The sequence below is a fragment of the Chlamydotis macqueenii genome, chromosome 7 (genome assembly GCF_036417535.1).
Source record: "Chlamydotis macqueenii isolate bChlMac1 chromosome 7, bChlMac1.mat, whole genome shotgun sequence".
NCBI classification, from domain to species: Eukaryota; Metazoa; Chordata; class Aves; order Otidiformes; family Otididae; genus Chlamydotis; species Chlamydotis macqueenii.
The window spans coordinates 24,152,931-24,167,572 of record NC_141562.1 but is presented as its reverse complement, the minus strand read 5'-3'; the positions used below and the strand labels follow the sequence as shown (position 1 = coordinate 24,167,572).

The window sequence follows — 14,642 nt, the reverse complement described above, 5'->3', positions numbered from 1 at the left end:
ATTCAGAGGAGTGCACTGATATGCCAGAGATGCACTCATTTATAAGCATGAATAGCAGAGACAAAACTCAGTGTTTATGATTCTCCTGCACAAGAGTGCATTATTTTTCAAAGCAATTACTTTTCCTAATATTTAAAGGACAGACACAAAAATGGAAGTGCTGTAGTATGGTGAAATGCAACTTCTCATGGTAAGTGAAGTTATTGCTGATAGCCTGTCTTTTTTCAAGTTTTGAGATATTTTTACTGTTGTAGATATGTACTAATACATTTATAGCAGCAGATATTCAAGATGCAGTATCTTCAGTGTGGAAAATGTTGTGAAATTTGCATGTTTGAAATGTAGTTGTGTTGCAAAACATTACCTCTACTTCTTTTTTTTTTTCAAATTTAGGAGCTACAAGAACTTTTCAAACCACATCTGACAATGTACAGTCTTAGATGCTGCAGTCTCAGAGCCCTTTTTCTGTTGACGCTGTGTAGGTAAGAAATATTTCCTTAAAAATATTATTTCTTCAATGTATAATTATATCAGTCAGTTTGTAATCAATTTAATTATGATTATGAAATATACCTGATCAAGTAACAAAACTTGACAGTTGAATCTTGCCTCTTACAAAGATTAAACCACCGGGATATCAATAATGGAAATACAGAATTGAACTCCTTCACGAATCATCGCAGCTACCTTGACTGAATTACAGATTTTTTTTTCACTAAGAAGACTGATGGGGTGAAAAAAAGAAAGGAATTTACCTTAAGCAAATGATCCTTCAAATGAAGGATTACTGTGTAGAGAGTGTGAATATCAGATGCTTAGCAAATTTAGAAGTGTGCATGGTCCTTGCCTGGAGCATAGTACCTTGCCCAAGGACAGGAGCACACAGTTCACCTGGATGTACTATGAGCTTCAGGTAGTAAAGTCTTTGTGCATTCGTTACTAAAGGATACTGTCTTAAAAAGAAATACCTGGTTAAAACATTTTTCTCCTATTATCTGTTGATGAAATTGTGAAGTCTTAAAGAAAGCTGAGTTATGGTAAGCTGGAAGGTGAAACTGATCCCTTCTACGTACAATAATAGAAATGGAGCACTTAAAATATATTACTTCTATAAAAATAGGGAAAAATATTCTTTATAAGTAATTCTAATAAGAAAATGCAAGCATAGAGAAGTTAAACATTGTCACTACCACCTTTAACTGAAATATTTAAAGTTTGTTAGGCAATTCTATGTAGAATTGCCTAACCTGTTTGGTTTCCCAGTAAATTCCTCAAGATAAGAGTCTGCCTGAGCTTTAGTTCAAGTGGGTGTGCAAACACATGTTTGGATAAAGCCTCCGCTTGGTTGCAGGGGCAGGTGGAACAGTCCTGAAAGGGAGTTTAACACATCTGTCTCCCTCACCTTCTCCAGTGCTAGAAAGATATCTTTGTCCAGAACACACACTTGCTCTAATTTCACCTTTCTTCCTTGTCAGCTGTGACTTGCCACATTCTGTAACTGCTGGGTGATTCATGGCTTTGCAGTAATAAAACACTGCAAAGAGACCAACTAAATTTCAGAAGCATATAAGTAACAGGGAGGCGAAATTCCCTGAGATGTTCAGCTTGCAGTATATAACTACATTTATTATTATCAGGTAGACCTTCTGAGTGCTCTCTTACAGACTCACATGGCTAAGAGTATCCAGAAGCCCAGACAGTTAATTCCTGTGTGGTATCCATAGGAGTTGTGTTCATGCACAGCACCTGTTTAGCTTGGACACAAGTGCCCAACATTGAGCTGATCCGGTCATGTTGTACCCAAATCTAAAGACAGGGTGAGAAGCAGCTCTGTGCCTTGGCTCACTCACAGCCAAGAGGATGCTCAGATACACAAATGCATTTTTCCAGTGCACAAATCTGGAAGGTTTGGTGAACGTGCTGCTTAAAACAAAAATTATCCTGCTTGGCATTGAAACAGATAAATATTTCTAAGCAATATCCAAGGACTGAGGTGCACTGAAGCAAGGGCCAGAAGTGCTCCCCAAGTGGCTTCTTAGGTATCCCACTTGTATAAGCTCCGGCTAACCTGTGAAGACAGTTTCCTCTGCTGAGTACTTTATGATTACTAGTGGTGGGGTTTTTTGTTTGTTTGTTTGTTTGTTTTTAAAGTTTAGAGAGTCAGAACCTCATTTTCCTGTCACATACAGAGGACATGAGCTGTCACAACATATGTGCTAACAGTGTCACACCAGGCTGTCACACTCCACCTTATTTTCTAGTTCTCCTTTCCTGAATAACATTTCTTAACTTCACTTTCAGTGCTTGACATTAAATTGTATTACGACCACATCATAGACATGTACACTAAAATCTGTATCCAGGAGGTTGCCTGGATGGTTACTTTTCCAGAAATAGTTTTATTAAGAAGTAGAAATGAAAAAAAATGAGGTAAATTTATTAGAGTAATAAACAGAACTTACATGTCAAATCATTATCAGGAATCATCTCAGTAAATATATGCTATTTAATCCCAAGAAGAGTTCCCATTTATTTCAGGAAGGGTGTTTTCATGTTAAAGAAAGCTAGGCTGGGTTTATAGGGTCAGATGTCAGATCCAGAAAATTCTGTGGGATATGTGTTTTTGCTTTTGGTTTTTTTGTGTTTTTTTTTTTTTTTTTTTCTCTCCCCCTGAGTTTAAGAGCACTTACAGTATTTAGTTATTTGTTCCTTTATCTGGTAAGTGGTAACGTAATACTACTCTTTTAACTCACCAGTTAACAAAAAACCTGTGACAGTACTGGTTGTTTTGAACCAGAGAATTAATCTGTGGTGTAGGTGATTCTGCTGCAGTTTATCTACAGAGATCGTACAAAAGCCTGTATCCTTGAGCACTTCAGGTATGAAACAATAAGTAACACCTTTGTTTGCATCTGTAACCTCTTTGCCTGTCAGTGGATTGCCTGAAAAAAAGCTTTTTTTCTGTAGCTTTTCCTGAGGGGAGGCGTTTCAAAAGCTTGCGCAGACTGTGTTTGGCATTTTGTTTCTCCCTTCTCTTAGTTCTAAGGTGTTTTTGCCTCTTTCATGATACATAACTTCTGACAAAAAATAGCCAGGAAGAATATTCCTGTACATGTGTCTAGACTGTACTTTTGTTTTAAGCAGTGATATACATTACTTTTTAGGGCAGATGCTCCCTTTCCCCTTCTAGTTACCCAATTCTGTTAAGACACTCACTTGAAAGTATCTTCAATAACAAGCAATTGGTGTATCTTTCAAGTTTAGCCTAGCCTGTAAAAATATTAAGTTTTTGAGCCATAATAACAACTGAGGAAACGAAATAATTGTAATTCAGCTTTTATAAAAGCAAGGATGGGTCATTGAACCTGAAGAGTTTGAAACATGCGTTATACATTGGAAGCCCAGAACAGACAGATATTCACAGCTGTCAAATAAATATATATTCAGTTTTCTTCTATAAAAGCCTATCCTTTCCTCAGTGGCTAGAATAGCTGTTTCAAGACAATCCCATACTTCGATGCATGCCAATGTATTTCAAATACACTAAGAAAATGGAGGAACTAAAACATATGCAATTAGTTAAATTTAACAACACAAGTACTGGGTAAAAGAGAAGCTTAGATGCATTGATTAGAAGATGTAAATGTATAAGAGGAATGAATCTCAGCTTTTACTTTTGTTCTTTGTCATCCCTGCATCAGGCTATATGACAGAATATAGGAATGTGTGCAGCTGTGGGCTCATTCTTGCTGAGTGATGAATGAGACAGGTGAATTGAAGAGCACTTTAAAGGAAACAGGGCATCCTCCCATGAAATGTAGATAAGCAAAACCACTTAAGACACATAACATCTCTAGGTTCCTTGCCCTTCAACGCTGACAATCTGTTTCTGAGTATCCCCAAAGTTACCAGGATGGTAACCCCACACACTCATACTTAGGAGGCATCAGGTTCCTCTCGTATCAATTTATACGATAGGACTTCTCAGAGGTTGTATTGCAAAACAGCACACAAGGGACAGCGCCTCATTAATTCACAGCCTCAAAGCACAGCAGCTTTCCATTGCCAACAAGTTCCTACTTAACCATAAAATCAAAGACCAAAGATATAAGGCTACATCTAATATATTAGTGAGGGGAATAAAGAACTTTCTCAAAGGATACCACAGGTAATTTAAGGGAAAGACTTCCATACAGTAATGCCAAATATTTAAGATATGTTTCAGAAAATAGCAGTTTATGGTAACACACCAGATCACTCTGCAATTGCATACTGATCAGCAGAAAAATACAACCTTGCAGTGGACAAGGAACAGGTTTTCCTTTATTGTTTCAAAATATGTGAAAGTTATTCAAGAACAACCCCATAAAGCTGTGAAATTAAATTAATGCAGCTCATTGAACACTTAATTAAAGTTATATGTAAATTACAAAATCAGAAATATCTATTGCAAGTGCAGTATTTAAGAAATAAGTTAAACTCAAGTACATTTCTAATTCCAACATTTTTGTGCAACATAAAACTGGCCTTTGTATTTATATTCACATGTCAACTCAATGTGACTGTGCTTGCTTCTTTACGACATAACTTGAAGGAGAAACATTCCTTATTTTAGTGCTGGTATTACTCAAGACTACACTTAACATTAAGTAAATAAATAACATAGTTGTCTAGCAATAAAGAAAAAAAACAGGGACACAATAAGGGAAATAAATAAGATAATTCAAGCATTTAAGTTATACGAGTTACAAGACTGCTAATGAAAACCAACTACTTATGTGGGAATAGGGTCTGGTGAAAAGAAATATTACACAGCAATAGCAGAACTTCAAGACAGCAGACACCACAGCTAAAACCACAGCATGATTTGGCCACGTGCATTCAGTGAGATCATCTTAACATTTAAGTTTTGCCAATCTAAGAAGATGCTGAATTATTCCTAGTGGATAAAAACCACAGTTTCCTGACAGAACAGCTCAACCTCTGTCAGAAATACAGTAAAATTATAACCAAGGGAGCAAGCTCTGGAAAGCTACTGAAGGCCTAGAAATACCATCAGGAAGAGGAAGCAGAGTTTTCAGGAGCAGCCCTGGGAGAAATTGCAAAGAAGAAAGTCAGCAGTGATTTAGCAGGACTAGAAAAGACCACAAAACACTGGTGCCCCCTTAGCCATCAATTCATACTTAACATCCTTCTAGCCGAGGCTGAGCCACCACAGGGACATCTCTTAAGCTCTTACACCTGCTGCAGGAGAACTAAGGGGTAGAGCTGGTTGCTCTTAGTGACCAGTCACTTTTGGTGTGTGGGATAAGAAGCACAGGGACCCTCTCCTGGTGAATATATACATGGCTGCTCTCCATCAGCAGAGGCAACAGCTCTGCCTGCAGCCAGCTGGGCTTCCTTCAGTCCATCAATTATTTGCTTTTCACCTTGATAATTGAAGAAAAGTCATACCTCCACTTTTCTCAAATCACTGATGAGCAGTCAGTACCCCTTGTGCTTGAGCACAGCTTGAATCCGTGACGGGTGAGCACAGCCTGCTCATGCTCTTGGGGTGCTCGCCTTAGGGGTCAGGCAGAAGTTAACAGCAAAGCTATGGTGTCTTGCTATGGGGCTGCTGTTTACAGTGTAACAGCCCCAGGGGTCCCTCCCATAGCTGCTAAAGACCCATAAAAGATGAAGGGGGGATGATATATAAAAGTGAATCCTCATAGGGTCTGAGTAAAGAATTGTAGTTCAGGTATGTATTTTCCCTTGTCTCTTTACTCATTCTCCCAGTGAGGCTACTACAAGGGCTCTAGGGCAAAAATGGGAGTTTTAATTATTTATGTTTGACTTCTGTGGATTGTATTTGTAACTGTTTCTGAACAAAGGAGTGGTTTGTGTTCTTGTTATTCTTCACTGATTTTGCCCAACAGGATTATTTCTGTAACCTGTTTAAAAACTGTATTGTAACCGCAGGATTTAAAACTGTTTTTATATACCGATCTCCGAGGCTGGTTTCTGTCTCTCTAGGAGTTAAATTGAATGTATTTCATTATGTGAAAAAAAAAGCTTAATTTTAAATGCTGAAATAAACAATCAAAACCCCTCCCACATTCCTAGATTGTAGCATTAGTGCCCTATTTACAGAGAAGGTATTAAAGAACACTGAACTGTTTTTTTTCAGATTAAGTGTTAAGAAATGATAGACTTTATAGAAATGATAGACTTTAAGGTATAAAAGTGGTATTTTTTTCCAATAAGTGATAATACAGATTATAAAATCTGGTATTTTCTAGAACATTTTTCTACAGTGCTGTGAAATGCAAACATAAAAATGTTTCAGGATATTTTAACTGATGGGCAGTAATCATCAGTAACCTTGAAATTAATACAGCATTTTTGTGAAATGTTGCCTGTGTTATAATTGATGATGTACTTTTAAAACATTCTTATTTTTCATTCCTTTTAGGTCAATGCAAATTCCTGCAGCTGAAGGAAAAGGTGAAATTTTACCTCCAACTATACAAAAAATAATAAAAGGATACAACAAGTACCTACGTCCGTTTTTTGATAGTAAGTAGAAAAGCTGTTTTAATAAGACTGAGCCATAACATAATGCGGTGTCTGAAACTCAGCAATAAGAGCAAATGTTTTTTTGCTGTACTTTCTTTCTCCAATGTTTGACAGTGACTGATCTGATTATACATGATGTACTGTGATATAATAAGATATAACTTAATAGCTTTTGTGGTGCAAGGTGAAGCTTTTATATTCCAGACATTCACAATCAAAGCTTCCAGACTCTGTTAGAAACTTGGCTATCACTGTTCATGTGTCCTCAGTGAAATAAACTATAATACCTCACCTATTTAAAACCATAATTTCCCCTAATTTCCTAAAAAATAGCTATTAAAATAAATTAAATATAAGAAAGCTTTATATATCAAACTGTTCATAAAAACACAGGCAAGTCTTGTTGCTATACCAAGTATTATGTGCATCTACTACAAGATTGCAAGAGAATTATTTAATAAATGCTTCTTGCCTCAGGTCTTAAAGGTCACTGACCTGGTTCACTGCAGAACTGTGAGGGGAAAATGAATTGAAAATGTCAGTTCCCTGCATCAACAGGCCATGGTCACCAAGTTGGAAGACCCACACAGTCTACTGCACCAAGGCTGATTTTACTGCACTGCAGGGCAGTAAAATGTTAGGCACGTGAAATCTCGGTGACAAACATCTTCCTTGCTTGAATTAGGCTGCTGCGTGGATCAGAAATACCAGAGAGTTGTGATGTGCAGCAAAGATCTCTGCCTGGAGGAACTGCACAATGCTGAAGAAGAAAATGGTCTGCACATTGTGTCTGTCAGAAAATAAACTTGCAGAGTGACAGCTAGGCTAGTTCTTGAGTTAGATATTCAGAAATGTTATGGGTTTCCAATGAAAATTTTTATATCCTGCTTAAAAACAGTTGAGTAAAGAGTTTCTCAGACCATGCTGTACCTCTTGCCATCCAAATACCTGGTGAGACTATCAGCCTGTTCAATAAGGACACTCCACATCATGTGCTATTTCTGAATCAATTCAATCTGTATTTTAGCTATTTTCCCTTTCTTTTAAAGCTATTTCATCTGTTAGATTTTATTGTAATTGTCTCAGCTGCTGATACAACTGCTTTAAATTACTTACATCGTCTAAGAAGATTGTCAGCAAAATAAAAGTAATGCTAATAAGTAAACTAACCCTTTCTCATTGGACATGATGCATAATGGAAAATATATTAATGGCCACTGAACATACAGTTATTTAATTCATTACTTCATGCTAGTACTATAGATACCTTGGCACTGCCATGGTGGTTGTGCTTTGGTAGACAGGAAACAAATTAATTGCAAAATCCTATTATAGTAGTTAAGACCAACAGTAAACCACTTCTGTGTTATGAATCTCCCTTTTCTAATGTGAGCTAATTTTTTTTTTTTTTGTCAACTGTTGTAATGCAGCAAGGCTAGAGATCTTTTTCTGCCTGGGAATTTTGCCCAGAGGGATGGTAAGGACTTTTGGTGTTTGCCTGGAAGTCTCAGAGGAGCTCAGCCATGGATCAAGTCTGTGTCATAGGCAGAGCCAGTCTAGCGCTCCCAGACAGTGCCAGCATCGCTGCTTGCGCTCGCCACAGCTCAGGCATGCAAACACTTGTGTCCCAGAAATATTTGGTGGATATATGTTAGGCCTACTGCTGAAGAGATGGGATGAGACTCCTGAAAAATACATTTTACTGATGACATTTCTAAACGCAGGTTGGTGGTTTTTTGAGAAGTGACTTTTTATAGGAGCACCTTTGGTTAGGATGACCCAGGAACTGTTAAATACTTGATGAAGCCAGAGTATCAGTTCAGTCATTTATGCCTTTTCTGTGACCGTTTTAATCCTCCTTATCCCCTCAAAACCTTCATTTCTTTGTTTTAGTATTTGCTTGTCAATAGTAAGACACCAATCAAAAATGGATCTTAAGATCAAAGTGCTGGCTAGACTTGAGTAGACTAATGAACAAATGCATTATTTAAAAAACCAAACTGGGGCATTCTGGTACTGGTGGAGATTATCAGGTACTATAAAAACCAGCATGGTTCTGTGTCAACCTATCGGTGCTGATTTACTCTGAGAAGGAAAGTAATATTTCTAGAAACATGAACAGAGAAGGGTGTATATGCATATTAACCCCAAGATCTATGTCTACTGTCTGAAGTGCACAAAAGGATTTGCATAAAATGTGAATCTACTATGTGTATGTTGATATGCAGGAATATACAAAAATAATATCCTGAAGTCAGCCTCTTTAAAATACTTGGCTCCCCTTTCTGGGCCAAGATTCCTTTTATTTCACAAGTATGCATATTCCTGTTTATTTGTGTGGTCAGTTAGATATGCGCTCATAAATATGCGTGAAGAAATTTGTCATAAACTTAGATGTTATTATTTGTTGGCATCTACAGTGCTTTGAGCTTAACGTTAGCCACTCGTAATGGAACACTGAAATGTGATTTTTATCAAGTGTGAGAGGGCCAGAGGTTGGCTTGAATTTTAGAGTAACGTAATTCAAAGTCATTTCAAAGTTATTTGTCCTTGAAATTTTTCTTCAGGCAGAAAATAGGGATTTTTGAAGTGATGTTTGCTGCCAAGATACAGTCATACTCTTACAAAATCAGTGACACTGAACTCCTTAATATTTAATAAAATGGATTTTTAGTCCTGAAAATAAAGCATTAGATATAAACAAATGATCTTAAAATGAAGTTTTCTTTTTCCTAAGGCCAGGAGAAACTGAAATATTTACTAGTCAAGGAATTTTTATGGCAGCTCCTGAGTTCTTGTTTTAATAAACCCTCTATTTGCCTGTTTGGTTGTGTTTGGCCCTTGTGCTGGGACTGGTGGATGACTGGAAATTACCCAAGTGGATACCAATCAGCTGGTGTCATTAACGAGGCGATTACAAAGATATTTTTCAGTTGAATCCAATGACTCTGCATAACAATATAAAATATGTCTTCTCCTATCCTTGCATTGATTAGAACTAACAGATTTCTAGATTTTTAAGCCTAGTTTAATCTTGCCTTGCTTTAGAGTAGTCTCTCCCAATAAGTCACCTCTCCAGACCCTCGCTACCCAAGCGCTACCATCTATGCCCAATACAGACTGTCATGCCCATCGCTAGGCGCCTAAATTTGATGCCTAAAATTAGATTAGATGAGGCCAGGCTTGGCATGACAAGGGTTTGTAGACCAGTAAAAGTGACTGAGTGCTTGATGTTTGCCCATGGTGAGTGGCACATACCAGTTACTACATTACAGGGGGACTTTTACGCAGTTTTCAGTGCAGAGCCATCTGAGCTGGACTGGTTACTTGGCTCTGCCCTCATCTGAGTGTTGCTGTTAAGATCATTCCCTTTCCTTCACCGCAGCATTTTAATGTCCCTCTCTGAGCTGATTCATCAAGCAAGTCTTAATAAACTGAACAGATGGACCTGGGAAGTTCCATCATTAGTGAATTAAAAAATTACCTAATCCAGAATGATATTAGCCATTCTTTGGTCTGGAGCATGAAATACTACTCTGCTAGTGTTAGTAGGTAGCACCCAATAATGTAACAATATCCTCCCTGGACTTTTAGATAGATGTGAAAGTCTTCTATAGAAAAGCTGACTGAAGGGATTTAAAAATGCACAGTTATTTCCCTTAAATGTGCTACATAACGCTGACACTTTATCTCAGCAATACAAGCTGATTTCAACATCAGGTTTTGCTGAAATGGTGTAGACTGATTTTATAACTCTAGGTGCTGTGCCAAACCTCTCTGAATTAATGAGCAATTCCTGCTGACTTCAGTGAGCCTTGGATCAGGTTCATAGACTTGTTAAGGGATGTATAACATCTTGTAAATAGCTTTATACAAATAGTTTTTTTTTCTGTGATTGAATGTGATAATTTAAGTGTTCTAATTAAAAAGAGAGAGACTAGGAAAAGGTCACAGCTAAGTATATTTGAATATGGAAGCTGCTTTCAAGTGGTATAGAAAAGTGTCATACTTAAATCAGTTATTCAAAACTCCATTTAAAAGATTATTTTCCTTAGCTTTGTAATCAGTAATACACTTTGTGGTCTTATGGTTTAAATTCAAGAAAGCAAATTAAGTCTTTGAGTCCAACCTTCTGTGTAAGACTAGTCATACATTTTTTTTTTTCTCAGTGTTGTTTATATTAACTTACATGAGTTTAATTAGATGAAAGCATTTTAGTCCTCAGAAGCTTACAGTTTATCCCCAAAAGAGACTAGGAGATATCAAACTGTTGTCTATGTCAAAGACCCTTTGATTTAGTGAGACGAACTCAGAGTATATGAGAAAGAAATACCAAATAATCATCATCTAAAGACTATTTTATGTACCAATTAGCCAATGTCTAATCCTTCAGAGAAAGGCAAAAAGCCCTGAATATATATGGCTAGTTGTATATTGAAAAAGAAAATCTTTTGAATCCCTACTGACAGCTTAAAATTGTGATTTAATAAAATCTATGACTTCGTGCAAGTTGTAAACTTAAGTGTACACATGGTGATGTAGATTTTCCTCCCTTTCCCATGGAAATAAGAGACACTATGAGACCATTATCGCCACCAAACCCAGCTTCCTGCATGCAGGACAGTTTGGGTTTTGTGTGTTCCCCCTGCCTCTCCCCCCGCCTCCCCCGCCCGTAAATGCTGGGTTCTAGAGACTAAATGATGAACAGGAATTAAGTTTAGTTAGGAAAAAAAGCAATTTATTTGAAATTGTCTCTAGCTTCCATAAACTGGGATTTTGCTTTGCTCTGTCAGAGAGTGTGTGCATCTTGCTACCGGGTACCTTTTCTGTGCTCTTCCTGACATTGGGCAAGTTGCCTCTCTGTCTTCTCTTTGAGCAGCCGAGTAAATGCTGTTCCTTAATTTTCATGTTACAAGCTTTGATATTAAGCTTCCAGAGTTTTTTGCTTCTGGAATATTTCTCTCTCTCAGTGGGACTCTCTGCTGTTTGCACATTTTTTTTTTTTTTTTCCCCTAAAATTTGGAAAACAAATCTTGTCATAGTAACCTCATAACAGTCTTGCCAATACAGTTCAGATAACTTAATTCTGTGTATTGCTCCCCATTGCAATAGTGCTTCTGGCAAAGCATAATATGGAAAGATCATGCTGAAATAATTATCTGTGACAACCTTCAAATCCTTCTCAAAGGCACTGCTTGCCAGGATAGTGTCCTGTCCTGTACACACTGCCTGCATTATTTGTCCACACATTAATTGCTTGCATTTGATTCTATTAAAATATGGGGTTTTGGCAAATGACTTGGCAAACTGCTATTATTACAATCCCCACCAATTTTTGTCTTGTCCACAAACTGTGCTAGCAAAGCTAGTCTGAAGATCATTGATGTGAACAAATAGGATTGAAGCTGATTCCTGCTAGAAGAGGGTCTGTCTTCTGATGTCTTTGTATGGACAGTTACAGTTGAGATCTGTCAGAGGGCCTATCTTAATCTCTCAAGTCTCTTCATGTAACATATATTTGTCAAGAAAGATGTTTTGTGATGGGAAGTTGAATGTACTGAAAAAATCCAAGTGTTGTCACTTTATCTAAAAGTCCCATAATACTCTCAAATAAAGGCAAGCTGCCAGTCAGACAGACAAAAACAGTTCTTCATTAAACTATACTAAATTATTCTGGTGATACTTCTTCTAATTCTCTGTTAGAGTTGCATAGTATTTTATCCAGTATTGCTACAAGGATGAGGTGTTCTTTCAAAGAGCCATCCCTCTTGAGGTATTTCTGAGTGTCGGAATTGTTTTAAGTTTTCTTAAACTAAATGAAAAAGAGGTAGCGCTAACAGCTCAGCACTGGCAGTTCATGATAGTGCCGATTGATTTAAGCAGCAGGTCTTCAGAGTTACAAATACGTACTTGACTCAGTGGTGGTTTCCTTTGTTGGTACAAAGTTTAACAGGCTGTGATCATTGCAGTGATCCAAGCTGAACTGTAGGTATGCTCTCTGCTGCTCTTCTGACTGCTTTCCCATATGGGATTACTGTGAATATCTGTAAAGAGCATAAAGTAACAGTCTTTGCACATACATTTCAGTAAAAGGTAAAATGTACGTCAGTTAGATTATGCACCCATTGCTGTAACAAGGCACAATCTTCAGCGTTTCTCTGCCATGTTTTGAAGATTCCCTTCACTAATGCAGAACAGACTGACTTTAGTTTTCTTCTGCAGATCGGTGGGTTTCTTCTGAAGTTCTCAGTATACATACAATTCCTGCCAAACATATGGAGATGTAGGAACGAACCGCCTCATCTGGTCTACTGCCCTGTTTCTGACACTGTCAGCAGGAGACCTTTCGGAGGAAGTTCAGGGGAAGCCCTGGTGGATAATTATGGGAAGACTCAGTCTGTTATAAATGCTTTGCTTAAGGCACCATAAATCATATTAAGTGTTTGAACACAAAAAAGAAGTTAGCATTTAACTATTAATATTGCTCTGATTTAATTAACTGTTAAAGCGAAGCTATTCTCAGAAGCTTGTATTGTGCTATTAAAGAATCCTCCCATAATTTTTTTTTTTTTTTTTTTCTCTCCTCTCTCTGCACAACTCCTCCCTGGCATATTGCTGTATCTGAGGGGATGTACTTTTCTGTTGAGTTTTTCTGAGTGCTTGGCTTGTCAGCACAAGCACTTGGTTTGTGGAGACCGTCAGGGCTGGCAGAGCAGGATGGTTTTGTCCTAACAGCGCTACCACACCTTAGCGCTGGAACCACGAGGTAGGTCTGTCCTAGGACAATCAGTTTGAGCTTGAAGTACCTCTTAAGCTAAGCTAGATGACTTCTGGTAGTTGGGATTCACCCAACACTACAGTTCTGTTGTGTTACTCAATAATATTTGGAAAAATACTGAAACAAAAAGAAGGAAGGGAGAGATGTACCAAGACCTGGTTTTGTGATTCCAGAAAAAATAAACCTAATTTAACTTCAGTAATCTTTCTAGAAAGTCAGCTTTTCCTCTCAGACTTGTAATAATAGCACTGATGATACTGAAATTCTGCTAATGAACATTTCCCCTGATCTGTATCACCTTAACTAGGCAAGGATCAACTGTTGTTCCTACCAATAAACTATGATATGATAGGAAAGAGTCTGATGATTCTGAGCTGCAGTTCCCACATAGCCAGATAGACACTGTGTTGTCATCTAAGGATGGTCCATTGTTAAGCATATGCCTTGCATGATGAGATTCCCACGAAATTCTTGTGTGACAGTTGGCAATAATATGCTCTGTTACAGTCATGCACAGGAATCTGTAGAAAGAATTAAAAAAAAAAATTAGAAAATGGATTATAAATCACACTTATTTTAAAATGTAATGACTTTTGAGGGTCTGACACATCTTTTGAGGCTGGCAATATTGTACCCATAATAATGATATAGTACAATGGTAAGTGTACAAGTGTTGATTGAGTCTGTTGCTGTTGCACCCCAGAAGGTTGGTCTGAGTTTCCTAGAGAGTCAAGTTTTTAACACTGGAGGGACAAAATACAAATGTATTTTTGGACTGTGGAAACATGAAAAGAATGGAAAGAAACAGAAGGACAAGCTATCAATGATCTGAGCACTCTCCAGTCAAATAATTTTATTCCAAAGTTTATTCCAATAGATGAACAATTTCTTCCAATCCCTAAGCACAATTTGTAGTATATAATAAACACATAAATTACAATCAGGGGATGCTGCAAGCCTACAGTCCTGCTTTAAGCTGGATCTTTGCAGTTGAACTTTCAAATGAGTCCAGAGCAAAGCATTTGTAGATTCTTTCAGGAGTGCCAGATGTGTAACAACTTTAACATGTGTGTTACAAATGGAAAGTATTTTGGAAAAAAAATAAAAATACTAATACACTTATACCACTTAGAATGACACATTTTTTTCTTTAGTGTTACTCAGTGGGATAGAGGAAGATGGGGTCCAACTCTAGATGCTGTCTGGGGGCACGTAAGAGCTATGTACATAATGCAGTGCAAGGAGCCAGGAGGGGGTTTCAGCAGTGTGCCTGCAATATCCTGGCACCATCAGCTACGTAGATCTT

The 14,642-nt window shown here is 37.6% G+C and overlaps 1 protein-coding gene across 2 annotated transcripts in view; it reads left to right on the top strand.

The window, feature by feature from the left end:
- Nucleotides 1-426: 426 nt before the first annotated feature.
- LOC104487710 (gamma-aminobutyric acid receptor subunit pi) overlaps nucleotides 427-14,642 on the top strand; it is a 39,097-nt gene continuing 24,881 nt past the window's right edge. For both annotated transcript variants that reach the window (XM_010130756.2, XM_086751962.1), the window contains exons 1-2: nucleotides 427-482; nucleotides 6,455-6,558. In XM_010130756.2, coding sequence (XP_010129058.2) covers nucleotides 427-482; nucleotides 6,455-6,558 — 160 coding nt within the window. The remainder of the gene's footprint in view (nucleotides 483-6,454; nucleotides 6,559-14,642) is intronic.